Here is a 16808-nt window from a genome sequence, read left to right as displayed (position 1 = left end):
TTTCATGTCCACGTCTAGTCAGACGGTTGAGTAAGCAGAAGGGTACATGTAGAGAGAAGGAGGGGACCTTTATTTCATGTCCACGTCTAGTCAGACGGTTGAGTAAGCAGAAGGGTACATGTAGAGAGAAGGAGGGGACCTTTATTTCATGTCCACGTCTAGTCAGACGGTTGAGTAAGCAGAAGGGTACATGTAGAGAGAAGGAGGGGACCCTTATTTCATGTCCACGTCTAGTCAGACGGTTGAGTAAGCAGAAGGGTACATGTAGAGAGAAGGAGGGGACCTTTATTTCATGTCCACGTCTAGTCAGACGGTTGAGTAAGCAGAAGGGTACATGTAGAGAGAAGGAGGGGACCCTTATTTCATGTTAACGTCTAGTCAGACGGTTGAGTAATCAGGAGGGAACATGTAGAGAGAAGGAAGGGATCTTTATTTCATGTCCACGTCTAGTCAGACGGTTGAGTAAGCAGAAGGGAACTTGTAGAGAGAAGGAGGGGACCTTTATTTCATGTCCACGTCTAGTCAGATGGTTAAGTAAGCAGAAGGGAACTTGTAGAGAGAAGGAGGGGGACCCTTATTTCATGTCCACGTCTAGTCAGACGGTTGAGTAAGCAGAAGGGTACATGTAGAGAGAAGGAGGGGACCTTTATTTCATGTTAACGTCTAGTCAGACGGTTGAGTAAGCAGAAGGGTACATGTAGAGAGAAGGAGGGGACCTTTATTTCATGTCAACGTCTAGTCAGACGGTTGAGTAAGCAGAAGGGTACATGTAGAGAGAAGGATGGGACCTTTATTTCATGTCCATGTCTAGTCAGACGGTTGAGTAAGCAGAAGGGTACATGTAGAGAGAAGGAGGGGACCCTTATTTCATGTCCACGTCTAGTCAGACGGTTGAGTAAGCAGAAGGGTACATGTAGAGAGAAGGAGGGGACCCTTATTTCATGTCCACGTCTAGTCAGACGGTTGAGTAAGCAGAAGGGTACATGTAGAGAGAAGGAGGGGACCTTTATTTCATGTTAACGTCTAGTCAGACGGTTGAGTAAGCAGGAGGGAACATGTAGAGAGAAGGAGGGGACCTTTATTTCATATCCATGTCTAGTCAGACGGTTGAGTAAGCAGAAGGGTACATGTAGAGAGAAGGAGGGGACCTTTATTTCATGTCCATGTCTAGTCAGACGGTTGAGTAAGCAGAAGGGTACATGTAGAGAGAAGGAGGGGACCCTTATTTCATGTTAACGTCTAGTCAGACGGTTGAGTAAGCAGGAGGGAACATGTAGAGAGAAGGAAGGGATCTTTATTTCATGTCCACGTCTAGTCAGACGGTTGAGTAAGCAGAAGGGAACTTGTAGAGATGAAATGGCCAGGGCCATTGTGCTCACCTCATGTGGAGGAAAGATGGATAAAGAGCATGGTCTTGTGTCATGTAGTGTTAGGTTTGATGTAGGTCCAAGCAATTACAATTTCCCCAAAATGGCCAATTTACAGTACATTCGACCTCTGTGACCTTGAAAAGTAGGTCAAATCAAAGAAGACCCGGGTGACACATTGAATGGTTGTTAGAATTAGATGTACCTATGATATAAAATTGGTGCCAATCAGGCAAGTCATTACTAGGAATAATGGCATTTTGAAGAATTTAGGATTTGGCCCCCTCCCTGGAGGCCAAACGGCAAATCAGATCGCACCAAACTTCGGTACCTGAGATCACCTGACCAAGGGGTACATGTGTACTTAATTTGTGATCAATAGTTATTGCAGTTAAGAAACGTGCCATAGTTACGGCCCGACGGCGAATTTACGCCATTTGACCCCTGTGACCTTGACAAGAAGGTCAAATTAAAAACCTGTGTGACATATACTGTATGGTGGTTAGATGTACCCATGATATTAAATTGGTGGCAATCGGGCAAGAAGTTAAGGAATAATCACATTTTTAAGGTTTTTGGATTTTGCCCCCTGGTGGTCAAGTGGTGAATCATATTGGACCAAACTTCGGTCCCTGAGATCACCTGACTAAGGGGTAAATGTGTACCAAATTTGGTATCAATAGTCATTGCAGTTTAGAAACGTGCCATCATTACATCCTAACGGCCAATTTACACCATTTGACCTCTGTGACCTTGAAAAGGAGGTCAAATCAAAAACCCGGAGGATATATGATGCACCTTTGCTAGAAGTACCTACCATATTTTTTTCAAAATTTCCCGACTACTATTAAGGGAGATATTGCATATTTTCACTTTTAACGTTTGGCCCCCTGGTGGCCAAACCATGAAACGAATCGGACCGAAACTTGGTCTCCCAGGTGTCATTACATAAGGGTACATGTGTACCAAGTTTCAACTCAATAGCTCTAACAGTTACGAAACGTGCCCTGCTAACGGACGACGGACGACGACGACGACGACGACGACGACGACGACGCCGACGACGACGACGACGCCGACGACGACGGACGACGGACGCCACGGTATGGGATAAGCTCACCTCTGCTAAGAGGTGAGCTAAAAAGGAGGGGACCTTTATTTCATGTCCACGTCTAGTCAGATGGTTAAGTAAGCAGAAGGGAACTTGTAGAGAAAAGGAGGGGACCTTTATTTCATGTCCACGTCTAGGCAGATGGTTGAGTAAGCGGAAGGGAACATGTAGAGAGAAGGAGGGGACCTTTATTTCATGTCCACGTCTAGTCAGACGGTTGAGTAAGCAGAAGGGAACTTGTAGAGAGAAGGATGGGACCTTTATTTCATGTTAACATCTAATCAGTCAATTGAGTAAGCAGGAGAGAACATGTAGAGAGAAGGATGGGACCTTTATTTCATGTCCACGTCTAGTCAGACGGTTGAGTAAGCAGAAGGGTACATGTAGAGAGAAGGAGGGGACCCTTATTTCATGTCCATGTCTAGTCAGACGGTTGAGTAAGCAGAAGGGTACATGTAGAGAAAAGGAGGGGACCTTTATTTCATGTCCACGTCTAGTCAGACGGTTGAGTAAGCAGAAGGGTACATGTAGAGAGAAGGAGGGGACCCTTATTTCATGTCCATGTCTAGTCAGACGGTTGAGTAAGCAGAAGGGTACATGTAGAGAGAAGGAGGGGACCTTTATTTCATGTTAACGTCTAGTCAGACGGTTGAGTAAGCAGAAGGGTACATGTAGAGAGAAGGATGGGACCTTTATTTCATGTCCATGTCTAGTCAGACGGTTGAGTAAGCAGAAGGGTACATGTAGAGAGTAGGAGGAGACCTTTATTTCATGTCCATGTCTAGTCAGACGGTTGAGTAAGCAGAAGGGTACATGTAGAGAGAAGGATGGGACCTTTATTTCATGTCCACGTCTAGTCAGACGGTTGAGTAAGCAGAAGGGTACATGTAGAGAGTAGGAGGAGACCTTTATTTCATGTCCATGTCTAGTCAGACGGTTGAGTAAGCAGAAGGGTACATGTAGAGAGAAGGAGGGGACCCTTATTTCATGTCCATGTCTAGTCAGACGGTTGAGTAAGCAGAAGGGTACATGTAGAGAGAAGGAGGGGACCTTTATTTCATGTCCACGTCTAGTCAGACGGTTGAGTAAGCAGAAGGGTACATGTAGAGAGAAGGAGGGGACCCTTATTTCATGTCCATGTCTAGTCAGACGGTTGAGTAAGCAGAAGGGTACATGTAGAGAGAAGGAGGGGACCTTTATTTCATGTCCACGTCTAGTCAGACGGTTGAGTAAGCAGAAGGGTACATGTAGAGAAAAGGAGGGGACCTTTATTTCATGTCAACGTCTAGTCAGACGGTTGAGTAAGCAGAAGGGTACATGTAGAGAGAAGGAGGGGACCTTTATTTCATGTCCACGTCTAGTCAGACGGTTGAGTAAGCAGAAGGGTACATGTAGAGAGAAGGAGGGGACCCTTATTTCATGTCCATGTCTAGTCAGACATTCGAGTAAGCAGGAGGGAACATGTAGAGAGTAGGAGGAGACCTTTATTTCATGTCCACGTCTAGTCAGACGGTTGAGTAAGCAGGAGGGAACATGTAGAGAGAAGGAGGGGACCTTTATTTCATGTCCACGTCTAGTCAGACGGTTGAGTAAGCAGAAGGGTACATGTAGAGAGGAGGGGACCCTTATTTCATGTCCATGTCTAGTCAGACGGTTGAGTAAGCAGAAGGGTACATGTAGAGAAAAGGAGGGGACCTTTATTTCATGTCAACGTCTATTCAGACGGTTGAGTAAGCAGAAGGGTACATGTAGAGAGAAGGAGGGGACCTTTATTTCATGTCCACGTCTAGTCAGACGGTTGAGTAAGCAGAAGGGAACTTGTAGAGAGAAGGAGGGGACCTTTATTTCATGTCAACGTCTTGTCAGACGGCTGAGTAAGCAGAAGGGTACATGTAGAGAAAATGAAATGGCCAGGGCCATTGTGCTCACCTCATGTGGAGGAAAGATGGATAAAGAGCATGGTATTGTGTCATGTAGTGTTAGGTTTGATGTAGGTCCAAGCAATTATAATTTCCCCAAAATGGCCAATTTACATAACATTCGACCTCTGTGACCTTGAAAAGTAGGTCAAATCAAAGAAGACCCGGGTGACACATTGAATGGTTGTTAGAATTAGATGTACCTATGATATAAAATTGGTGCCAATCGGGCAAGTCATTACTAGGAATAATGGCATTTTGAAGAATTTAGGATTTGGCCCCCTCCCTGGAGGCCAAACGGCAAATCAGATCGCACCAAACTTCGGTACCTGAGATCACCTGACCAAGGGGTACATGTGTACTTAATTTTTGATCAATAGTCATTGCAGTTAAGAAACGTGCCATAGTTACGGCCTGACGGCGAATTTACGCCATTTGACCTTTGTGACCTTGACAAGAAGGTCAAATTAAAAACCTGTGTGACATATACTGTATGGTGGTTAGATGTGCCCATGATATCAAATTGGTGGCAATCGGGCAAGAAGTTAAGGAATAATCACATTTTTAAGGTTTTTGGATTTTGCCCCCTGGTGGTCAAGTGGTGAATCATATTGGACCAAACTTCGGTCCCTGAGATCACCTGACTAAGGGGTAAATGTGTACCAAATTTGGTATCAATAGTCATTGCAGTTTAGAAACGTGCCATCGTTACATCCTAACGGCCAATTTACACCATTTGACCTCTGTGACCTTGAAAAGGAGGTCAAATCAAAAACCCGGAGGATATATGATGCACCTTTGCTAGAAGTACCTACCATATTTTTTTCAAAATTTCCCGACTACTATTAAGGGAGATATTGCATATTTTCACTTTTAACGTTTGGCCCCCTGGTGGCCAAACCATGAAACGAATCGGACCGAAACTTGGTCTCCAAGGTGTCATTACATAAGGGTACATGTGCACCAAGTTTCAACTCAATAGCTCTAACAGTTACGAAACGTGCCCTGCTAACGGACGACGGACGACGACGGACGACGACGACGACGACGACGACGACGACGACGACGACGACGACGACGACGACGGACGACGGACGCCACGGTATGGGATAAGCTCACCTCTGCTAAGAGGTGAGCTAAAAAGGAGGGGACCTTTATTTCATGTCAACGTCTATTCAGACATTCGAGTAAGCAGGAGGGAACATGTAGAGAGTAGGAGGGGACCTTTATTTCATGTTAACGTCTAGTCAGACGGTTGAGTAAGCAGAAGGGTACATGTAGAGAGAAGGATGGGACCTTTATTTCATGTCAACGTCTATTCAGACATTCGAGTAAGCAGGAGGGAACATGTAGAGAGAAGGAGGGGACCTTTATTTCATGTCAACGTCTAGTCAGACATTCGAGTAAGCAGAAGGGTACATGTAGAGAGAAGGAGGGGACCTTTATTTCATGTCAACGTCTAGTCAGACATTCGAGTAAGCAGAAGGGTACATGTAGAGAGAAGGAGGGGACCTTTATTTCATGTCAACGTCTTGTCAGACGGTCGAGTAAGCAGAAGGGTACATGTTTGAGGGTTCAGACATGACAGACAGATTTGGATATACATGTATACTCCGAAAGTGATTGAAATTGCAATGTCCATACCTAAAATTGTAGTTATCTGTCGACGATATTTAATGACCAGTAATTCAATTTTACAGCCAAACCAACTCGTAAGTATGATATTCGAAAAAACGAATCATTCCTATTGAAAATTCATTCAAGTTAATATAGGATGCCTGCTGCCTTTCGCAGTGAACTGGATCTCAATAAATCACACTGATTATGTCTTAACATAGGCAGTGCTGATACAGACAATCCAATGTACACTTACCAGGTCCTGAAGAACGAATTTTCAAAATATTTTTTTTTAAATCAAAGACCAGAATAAATTCGTACAATGTCTGTGCATGTCTAACTCTTTCATCTTTATCCTTGTAGCCGGTTGTCCCAAGGGTACATACAAGACAAAGGAAGGAAAGTGCTGCAAGACTGGCGAAGTATTTTCAAATGGAAGATGCTGCCCCAAGGGCCAAGTGGCTTCTGGTAATAAATGCTGTCCTCTAGGGACTACAATGATCGAAGGGAAATGCTGCAAACCAGGACAGGTTGTCAAGGATGGAAAGTGCGGTCCGTCGACTCCCTCTAACGTTGGTTCCACTCCCGGTCCTACAGAAACACGTGAGTTGCATACAAAACTAACAACCCAGAAAAGAAGCCATGAAGAAAACATTGTTGGCACTTTAACATCTGTGACATGATCTGTAGTGTATTGAACATAATGTATGTTCGCCGATTTTTTAAATATCACAGAGATCAAAGACGATAATTGATGAATGCGGTTTACAGCAGAGTATGGTATATCTAGTTGGTCATGTATCTGTTACATTTCGGTGCACCCCTTCATTATGTAACAGACATTTCAAAAAACGTTCAAGTGTTCCTTTTTTTATTTCATGTGCCTTTAAAAAATATTCACATGAGCCGATGGATTGTGCTTTCTTAATGTCCAACCGTATAAACCGCATTTTGGAAATGTCAATCGCGAGCTGTTGCCCACCCAAAGTATGTCTCATGCCGACTTACCGGCAGTGAACATCGGTCCTGAAGTCTCATTTATTGCTGGCATAGGTCCTCCATCAAAGTGGCAACCACACAAATTCTCATAAGGTTCAGATCGCCATAGCCTGACTATCAGATGCGCCGGAAATCTCCACCGTAACATGAAAGCCTCGGTGGTTCACCGGTTAGTATGCTGGACTTATGATCTGATGGTCACGGGTTCGACTCCCCGTGAATCCACTACATTTTTCTCTTTTTTCTCTTCATTTTCTTGTCATTTATTTATTCATGTGTCCATGAAGTTCATAACGTTTTCGCGATTATTATTTTCGTGAATCAAGGTCATCTGTGAAATAAGCGAGAATATGACACCCGTGAAATTAGCATGGTAGTTTACAGTATCAAAAGCCTTTTCTTCTTCAGCAAGGAAAACAACCACCAAGATACCTGGTTGTCCAAAGGGTCTTTACAAGATTGGCGGGACCTGTTGTCCACAAGGAATGGTGCCAGTAAAAGGAGGGTGTTGCCTACCAGCTCATTTCAAGGCCTCGGCTACAAAATGCTGCCCAGATGGAACCAAGCTGATTGAAGGCCAATGCTGTCCGCCTGGTATGAAGGTATCTGGAGGAAAATGTTCACAACCACCGATACCAGCGCCTACAGTGACAGCAGCACCAACACCCATAAGTGAGTACATTGTATAGTGACAAGTTTGACATTTCCACTTGCTCTCTTTTGACATATTTATGTTTCATGCCCCTGTCATTGCCTTTCGAAGTAAACAAATTCTTCGGAGAAGTACGATGATCGTCGCTAACGAACTAACCAATCGTTCAACAGTGTTTATGTCCAATGCAGTGCATACTTCGTGTTTATGACTAAAAAACATGGAGTATCAGATTTGTATATTGATCTTTACGAGACTTTGACAACCGCTATCAACATTCTAATCGTAAAGGATCTGCCCATACTAAAGGTGCTTTTTATTTGTATAAATTTATGTAAAGACAATGTTATCCCATGCGTGAGTCGAGTGCATTCAAAATAAATTGATTTATGCATTAACATGTGTGCAGTAATGATGCCGGTATTGTTTACTTTATATGAAAAAATTTTATTCACAAAACGACATTTGTTTACCACAGTAAACAAAACAGTGGTAAGGGCTTAGGTCAACAGGAAGGCAGCCCTCGGCCAGTATCGTAAGCGAGTTGATCTTATGACCCCCGTTTTTTCCTGATTCCAGCCACTCCGAGTCAGCCTGGTATGTACAGATTGTCAGCATTATACTTAATACTTTCATCTTAATGTGAAACGGAAGGAGGGCGATTATGACACAAAATCGTGTGTTCGGTATTTCAAAAAGGAGAGGCAACAACTTGGTTCACATCGTGTCAGATGGATTTTTTAAGCTACCTCATGGACTACTGCAAATCGCCCAATTTGCGTTATCAATGTATTTCTACAACCAGGCTGAAAATTATTCATTTTTGTGATGACAGGCCATAATGAACACACCAGAATCTCTTAATGCAGGGTGGGAAGGAAAAGTACTTTTCAATCAAATACGCTTCTAATCTAACGTTTATAACGGTTTTGTCTCAATACAACCGATGTACTCATTCGAACTACCACTAGGGCAATCATCATGTCTACAGATATTTCCTCTTTTTCAGAATGTCCTACGGGACAGTACAAAATTGGCAATACCTGCTGTCCAAAGGGACAGGTACTCAATCAAGGAAAGTGCTGCCCTCCAGATCACTTCGTTGCCTCTAGTACAAAGTGCTGCCCAAAGGGAACCAAGTTCATGAGTGGAAAATGCTGCCCGCAAGGCCAAAAAGTATCTGGCGGAAAATGTGTCACACCACCAGACCGCGTAACAACAGTGAAACCAACAATACCGTCAAACGGTACGTTGACAATCTGTCATTGAGTCCTAACTCTTTGGATTTTACTACAGTAATATCAACGGTTTCACGATCGTGCCCAGATCGTTTAGAATTAATCGTTTCTTGTAAATCAAGTGCTCAACAGGCGTTATCAATATTGACACTGTGAAGGCCTGCTGCTAGGGTACTTCCCCGCTGCGCTGTGATTACAGCAAAAGGGAAATTACGGTCGGTCCAAGTGGGGTTTTCTTCGTTACAGAAGTATCACCAAAATAAAGCTATTCATAACCGCTGCATAGCCAGTCCCAGCGGAAGAGGATTTGGCGTAAGGCTAGCAACCTCAACGCGTAAAACGAATTCTTGCAACAGACATTCTGCAAACAACAACAATCTGATAGTGTGTCTGGTGAGAAGGCTCATGATGCTCCGTGAACAAGGCTTTACCAAACATATACACCAATTCTCTGCAGAATGTCCACCTGGCCATAAGAAGGCACCTGGTACTACCACCTGCTGCAAGATAGGCACAGTGTTCAGCAATGGAAGATGTTGCCCAAAAGGCTATATCGCGAGTGGCAACAAATGCTGTCCAACGGGAATGATACTTGTCCAAGGGAAATGCTGCAAGAAGGGACAGGTTGTCTCCGGTGGGAAGTGCACTGTGCCTCCGACGCCAGCGCCTCCCCCGGTAACAACTACAAAAAAAGGTAAATTAACATGCGTGCTCTTTTTAAATCAGGTCAAGAAGAACATAAGCAGTAAACTTCTCTAGACTACTTTCCGGGTTCTTCATCAGTCGTCTCCGATGCACCAAGTGGTAACTGAACTCAAGTTTAATCAGACAGACAACTCCATCAGTGATGCTGAAGCGCTTTCAAACAGACCCTTGAAGAGTTGTGACGGAGTCGCATTCAACCGATAGACGACCAACCAACAGGCATAAACAGGCAGAATCGGATCAACTCCGAGGACAACGAGTAGATAAAGAGCATCAGCATATAGTTGCTCAGTTCCAAGCAAATCCAACACGTGTTCCATAATTGAAGCTTTTTTCTTGACTTAGTACCTTTATTCTATTATTTCAGTGGAACCACCAAACGGTAAGCGAATTGGTATCTACAGCCATGCACCATAATCCTTCAGCAAATGTTTGCTTGGAATGGGAACTCAGGGCACAATAATCATGCTACAGCTGGTGTAATCTTTATATCATGTAGTCGGAAGCCATTATTTTACTCTTCCTGGCCGATTTTTAGGTATAAATGTGCCGATGCCATTCTATCCTGCATTGAGCATCGCCATTAACGCAGACCGATGGCACCACAACATTGGGACGATCTTTCTTATCGGCCTGCCGAATTTTAGCAAATTTTGATACGCAGTGGTTATCAAAACTCTGATATCCATTTAAATTTAAACCAATGATTGTGTGTTTGCCTGTTCAGAATGCCCAAAGGGCACACAAAAGTCAAATGGACAGTGCTGCCCACGAGGTTTTATTGGTGCAGGAAGCAAGTGCTGTCCAAAAGGGAAGATCCTGGTTCAGGGAAAATGTTGTTCGCCAGGTCAAGTCGTGTCGAGTGGGAAGTGTTCAGCACCACCTACACCAGCACCTGAAGTGCCAAAGACTACCAATCCAGCGCGAAGGACTACTCCGCCTAGAGGTAAAATCAGCCCACGATTACTGCGTGCGAGTTCTTTCAAAATTGTGGCCCCTGCCGCAAGTAATGATATGCTCCTACCTTTGGCTTCAGGTAACCTTGAACTGTTCATTGCTGCCAGCAGAAATGATTGTACCGAGATCTGGTTGTTTTAAAACAATGGCAAGATGTCTATCTATAAAGCCTCACTGCAAAAATTGCTATCCGGAACTGGGATGGCATGCTCGCAACGTAAAGAATAATTGATCCCCTTACATGTAGAAAGGCAGTATGGTTTTGCCCTATTGGGAATATTATTGCGGTACAATAACATCAAGCATTACTTTCTTTTTTTGTCCTTTCACGTCTTGTAGGAGGAGGAGTAACAACTCGGCCAGGTAAGTTAAGAAAGACTTAGGTAGTCTTTAACTCATACAGTAACAGTAACTAACAGACTATGCGGCTCACTAATATTGAAATATAATTTTAATATTTTTATGCTAATGACAGCAGTCTCAATACGCCCTACAAAAACTGTCACTATCTGTCTACAACGATTTTTCATGTATTTCAGCCTGTCCCAGTGGTCCAGGTGGTCCAATTAGTAAGTTATAAACACGAGTATTATGCCTTCGCCATCTCTTGATTAAGATAAAAACTTCAAATTCATTGTTAGTAACAAAACGCAATATGATGCTATTGCCGTGTAGTTGCCAAAACAAGCAATCGAACTTATCTAGGAACCGGTGTAAAAGTAAAAAGTGTCCCCCCTGGAAAAAGTGTCCGGCCCTATTGTATTCTGCAATATGGTTCTATAGAGACCCTGACAGTCAATAGCTCAGAGATTGAAGCGCATAATAGAATCCTTTGTTCCCGGACATTTTATCCTAGGACATTTTAAACTTCTACACCGGCAGTGAGGCAAAGTTCTTTGCGTTTAGTATCTTAGTCTTTGCATGTTCTTACATTTGGTGTTTTTTTTTAGATGGCGGTAAACGCACCGTGCGTCTTGACCTGATATTTATCCTGGACACATCATCATCAAACGGACAATCCGGCTTTGGCCGGTCCCGCCAGTATATCTTGATGCTCTTACGTTTGTTTATCCTGGGACCCTCCGGCCTCAGACTTAAGGTCATCTACTACACCAAGCACGTGCATGTGTTGACCTTCGACGTGGAGACCAAGGTTAAAATGTACATGAACGAGGTCATGTCTATACCGTATATGGGAGGAAGGATTGACATCTTAAAGATCTTTCTGAAGGTCAAGGTTGAATTCACTACATTCTTTAGGAAGGACATAAAGAGGTTGGTAATATCAAATTAATGAGTCTTGTTATTGTCAACTAATATTGTCAATATGGCTGCAGCCTATACATCAAACGCCAGGTACGTTCGTCTATAATTTGAAATTTAAACTTGAATGTTCAACTTATATGAATAGTTAATGAATGAAAAAGCAACAGCTTCTGATAGAGTATTGTTCACGCCATTTGTCACCATGCTCCCTTGCAATGTTTCTCTATCACAAGATACATCATGTAACCTCGTAAACACTGACCATTGTAGGTTTCTATTCTTGTGTGGAGGATTCAAGGTGGAGAAGTCCCAACAGAGCCAGCTGACAATCATAATCAAGACTGAACTCATCCTCAAGTTCAAGATTCAGGTGCACTACTTTGCCGTGGGAGTGACTGCAAAGACTGATATGGTGTTCTGGAAGACCGTCATCAGTGTCAAGCACGTGGTTACCTTCATCAAGATTGAGTTGTCGTGGGTCATACATTGGTTTGTGACCCATTCCCTCAAGATCACCGGAGGTATGGGTTGGGTCAGTTCAATGAAGTGAAAGCATCAAGTTTTACTATCATTTCATACGTATTGATAACCTCTATTACAACATGTGGATAGAATAATGAATATCATGATAGTTTTATTCCAATTTAAATGCAGTATAATTATTTCATTTCAACTCTATATATGGCGACTCAACCAGGAAGCCACGAACTCTCCGTTTTTTCATCAGCGGAAAAAGTGCCACTAAAAGTAACTCTTAATTTGATTAAAACGAATGATGACACCAACTTTTGTTGGCATTATCAACTGTAGTGATGACCCTTAGTTAGTTTCATAGCCTGATCAACTGGTAACATAAACTCTAATCATCTTCCTCATTTTACAGGCGCGGCAGGAGTTGGTAAGATAAAAAGACAACACAACCATGAAGCTCCTGTCCTATCTGCTTCATGGTTCCTTGCAGCGCCGTATGCTTGTACGGTGCTGCTTCTCACCGACTGTATCGAAAATTCTGCGTATCTCGCGAGTGTATCGAAAATACTGCGTAAACGCGTAATAAACAACCGCGTGATTTTTCGCGTAGGATTTCGGAAGGCTTGGCGAAGAAGATGACCCACCAATATCGCAAGGAATTACAAATGTAGGTGAGTTGTAGCCCAATTGAGATTTGTAACTACGACTGAGATGTGATTAAGATATGATTTTTTTCAGATCATTTGGTTACCAGTCTGCATCTAATTTGAAGTGTTTGTAATACTTTTTGTTCCAGACCCATTGATCCTAAAAACCGAACAGCAGTTTCCTTGAGGTAAATACTGACACACAAAGAATACAGACGATAGCAATAAAAACATTCAATGCTTTGCCTGATTGAGTTGACGATAAACTGAGTTATCACATCTGTATCACTTTTTTCATTTTGCGCCCCGAATGTTGATACAAAGTCGTTGCTGCTTCGTGAATGAAGAAACTTAAGGAATATTGTCAATTCCAAAATATCACCGCTCTCGATACCGAAAAGAGCTGAGTCAACGTGACAACTAGATGTTGCTTATTTTTTATTTTGATTCATTTTACAGTGAAATACAGGACAGAACTGTAAGTTTTTATATTGGATGCATGGTGACAATATTAAAAATCTTTCAATCGTCTTTACTTGAATATGTTGAAGCAGACTTAATTAATTCACCCAAGCGGCTGGACTATATATTGTACTGCGTTGCCATATTGATTAGGGTTTAGTAATATTTTCTTGATAGGATTGATCAGAGACCCTCGATATTATTTAAAACAACAGAGAATGTGGGATGAAAAAATAATCTTCCTTTGTTATCTATGATCCAACGGACTTTCATAGTTATACATGCTTAAATGAGTCGCCTAAGTACGACAAAAACTATATTGTCACTTCATTTATTGCACTTTTGCAGTATTATACGTTAAGGAGATTGTATAGGATTCAAGTTTCGTTACCAAAATCGAACACGTTATACATGTAAGTAAAATTCCCAACAGACTATCTACCAGTGCGACTGAAATATAATCCCTCCTCCATAAACACAAGTACAACTATTTCATAATTCTTCGTTATTTATTCTGGGGTTCATAATTCGAAAGAGAAAATGCCCGTAGATTACGATAATATAGAAACGTTGTATGCATTTACTTGCAGGGGGTTCTCTATTGAGAAGGATTTTGTAAGTACATCTATCACATATGACGTATATACGAAAGCCCAGAAGGCTCATTCGACAAAACTTACTTCGACAAAACTCACTTCAACAAAGACTTCAACAAAATTGATTTCGACAAAACTCACTTCGACAAAATCGACCAATCAAATCGTGTTTTACATACCTACCTATGTGTTTTACATAGGTAGGCCAGAGGTCGGTATTTAGGTCATAGTTGCTATTATGGCGGTCAAGGATCCACCCAACACGAGGGTATCAATCTCTGATGAGCAAAACTCGTTCGTATTTATTTTCTGCTATACTACATTTCTTGTAGACATGTATCTTATATAGACGGATGCTTTATGTGTATGGTAGCATATCATGATACATACAAACAGATATCCGTGCCGTGATTTTACAGTAATGACAGCGTCTTACAATTACCGCAGGCCGTTTGGCCAGGCCCTTACTCATAAAACTCATTTATAAGTAGTGTACTTAACAAGCTCTTCTACCTTTAGTGACTCGCGGTTTCGGAAAATAAATACGAACGAGTTTTGCTCATCAGAGATTCATACCCTCGTGTTGGGTGGATCCTTGACCGCCATGATAGCTACTATGACCTAGATACCCACCTCTGGCCTACCTATGTAAAACACATAGGTAGGTATGTAAAACACGATTTGATTGGTCGATTTTGTCGAAGTGAGTTTTGTCGACATCAATTTTGTCGAAGTGAATTTTGGCGAAGTCAATTTTGTCGAAGTGAGTTTTGTCGAAGTGAGTTTTGTCGAAATCAATTTTGTCGAAGTGAATTTTGGCGAAGTCAATTTTGTCGAAGTGAGTTTTGTCGAAGTGAGTTTTGTCGAAGTGAGTTTTGTCGAAATCAATTTTGTCGAAGTGAATTTTGGCGAAGTCAATTTTGTCGAAGTGAGTTTTGTCGAAGTGAGTTTTGTCGAAGTGAGTTTTGTCGAAGTGAGTTTTGTCGAAATCAATTTTGTCGAAGTCTTTGTTGAAGTGAGTTTTGTCGAAGTCAATTTTGTCGAAGTAAGTTTTGTCGAATGAGCCTTCTGGGCTTTCGTACGTATATCACGTATAACAAGTGAAACAATAACTTCATTTAATGAGCGCTCACTGGCCAGCCCCTGAAGTTGGATGCCTAAGCATCAGCAAGTAATTCAGAGTACGTATCCCCACGACTTACACACAATCAAATATTTTTTGGCCTCATCACCCTGCCTTAAATATCTATGTCTAAGCATAGTAAAAAAACGAATGGCACTAACAGAGAGGACATGTGTAGAGGTGTCACAAAATAAATGAGAACATTTCTAATTTACATTCTGTCCCTATTTTGCCCAATTTCTAAAGACGAAGACACAATGGTACTTTGTATATCAAGCTAAATCGAAACCATATGCACGCATGTTTGTATATTTTATTTTAATAGGACATGGTATTCGGACATTAGTGTAAGTTAGGCTGACCATATTCAATCTGTTTGAGTCAGAATCAAAGACATGAACTGCTAACAACCAAATCAATGAGAAGTGCTAAATTTTAGGATTCAATTCAAAGAGATGATGGCAAATATCTTTCAAATGATTTGACACTTATTGGTCTTGACTCTTATCGAATCAATATTTTTCTTTCTTTCAGAACATCTTCGTAACAAAGATGCATTCTATGATCGGCCTATAATCGGATCGGGATTGGAATCGTTCAATTAGATACTGTGCATACGTAGTTGGTAAGCATTTCATACCATACTCTGTAACGTTTACTTGATAAGCATTTGGTGCTTATATAAACACAAAATAAATCTGAAAACGGGTAGTTTATTTCACCGCTCTTCGTGTTTTTATTTCACCAACCTTAATAGGATGAAAAGATGCCAAAGGCTTTTCAAGATTCGATTCAAAGAGTCTGAGGTCATGTAAATCTTAAATGAGCTGAAACGTTCACGTGGGCTTCCTTCCCTGCTTCACGTTTTATCCTTTTTACAGCACGGTTTCTTTATTATGATGCACTTGATCAGGATATCAGCATCAGAATCAGATCTTTAAATCAAATACTGTTAGAAACAGTTGGTAAGTTATCATAATTCAACCATTCCCTCGACCTATGAGAAAACCATTGAACAGTCATCTGTGTCGCGAAGAAATGAAATGCCGACGAATCTGAAGCCATATGTCCGTGCTCAAGTGGGGAGGAAGAAAAAAGTAGATTTCGTGGAAGGAGAACAGCCTAAATTCAACTTAACCCACCAGAAACCCAGCAATACACAAAGTAGATTGATGTGATGAAACATGTGTTTGCATTTCAGATCTGGACTGACGTTCACCATACAAGAGATGTCGGTCGGCACTGTGGTCGAGATCGATGGTCTTGGCATTGCTGCCACTGGATCATTTTGTGTGCGAGTCAGGACCAGCTGTGTACTGATCTATCTTGGCATCGGTTCCATCGGCAAGTTGTGTGCTGGTCTCTGCCGTGGCATTGCTGCCTCCGAATCCTGCTGTCCGACGGAACGAATTGATTCGAACTGCTATAACATATAATTTCGTATAAACTGTTTGTATTGTACTGTTTGTTTGTTCTAAAATACATTGTTCAAATTACACTTGCAGCGTTATTTTTACTTTTGTGTTTCTTACGAGACCCGTGTAGTATAGCCCCAAATCTCACCGCGTCACACTATTGCTGTGAAGATTTCGATTGAAGAAGTAGCCTGGGCCCGGCTGTTCAAAACGAAGCTTTGCCACCAACTTGACACTAACTTCAACTTGGTGTTACCATTTCA

General features: G+C 42.0%; 1 protein-coding gene and 1 long non-coding RNA gene across 2 annotated transcripts; both read left to right on the top strand.

The window, feature by feature from the left end:
* Positions 1–6383: 6383 nt before the first annotated feature.
* LOC135488604 (collagen alpha-1(I) chain-like) lies at positions 6384–15476 on the top strand. Its single transcript, XM_064773248.1, has 16 exons — positions 6384–6617; positions 7422–7685; positions 8245–8262; positions 8675–8911; positions 9361–9597; positions 9976–9990; positions 10336–10554; positions 10905–10928; positions 11105–11134; positions 11516–11840; positions 12102–12352; positions 12715–13137; positions 13409–13427; positions 13760–13824; positions 14002–14026; positions 15456–15476. Exons 1-12 carry the CDS (start codon positions 6512–6514, stop codon positions 12939–12941), a joined length of 1953 nt encoding a protein of 650 aa, XP_064629318.1. The 5' UTR covers positions 6384–6511; the 3' UTR covers positions 12942–13137; positions 13409–13427; positions 13760–13824; positions 14002–14026; positions 15456–15476.
* A 188-nt stretch (positions 15477–15664) lies between these two features.
* LOC135488849 (uncharacterized) lies at positions 15665–16577 on the top strand. Its single transcript, XR_010447055.1, has 3 exons — positions 15665–15755; positions 16012–16095; positions 16332–16577. It is a non-coding gene; the product is annotated as an uncharacterized LOC135488849 (long non-coding RNA).
* The last annotated feature ends 231 nt before the right edge of the window (positions 16578–16808 follow it).

This window comes from Lineus longissimus, chromosome 5 (genome assembly GCF_910592395.1).
Source record: "Lineus longissimus chromosome 5, tnLinLong1.2, whole genome shotgun sequence".
NCBI classification, from domain to species: Eukaryota; Metazoa; Nemertea; class Pilidiophora; order Heteronemertea; family Lineidae; genus Lineus; species Lineus longissimus.
The sequence above is the reverse complement of the archived record's forward strand: the minus strand, read 5'-3'. Positions and strand labels throughout refer to the sequence as shown.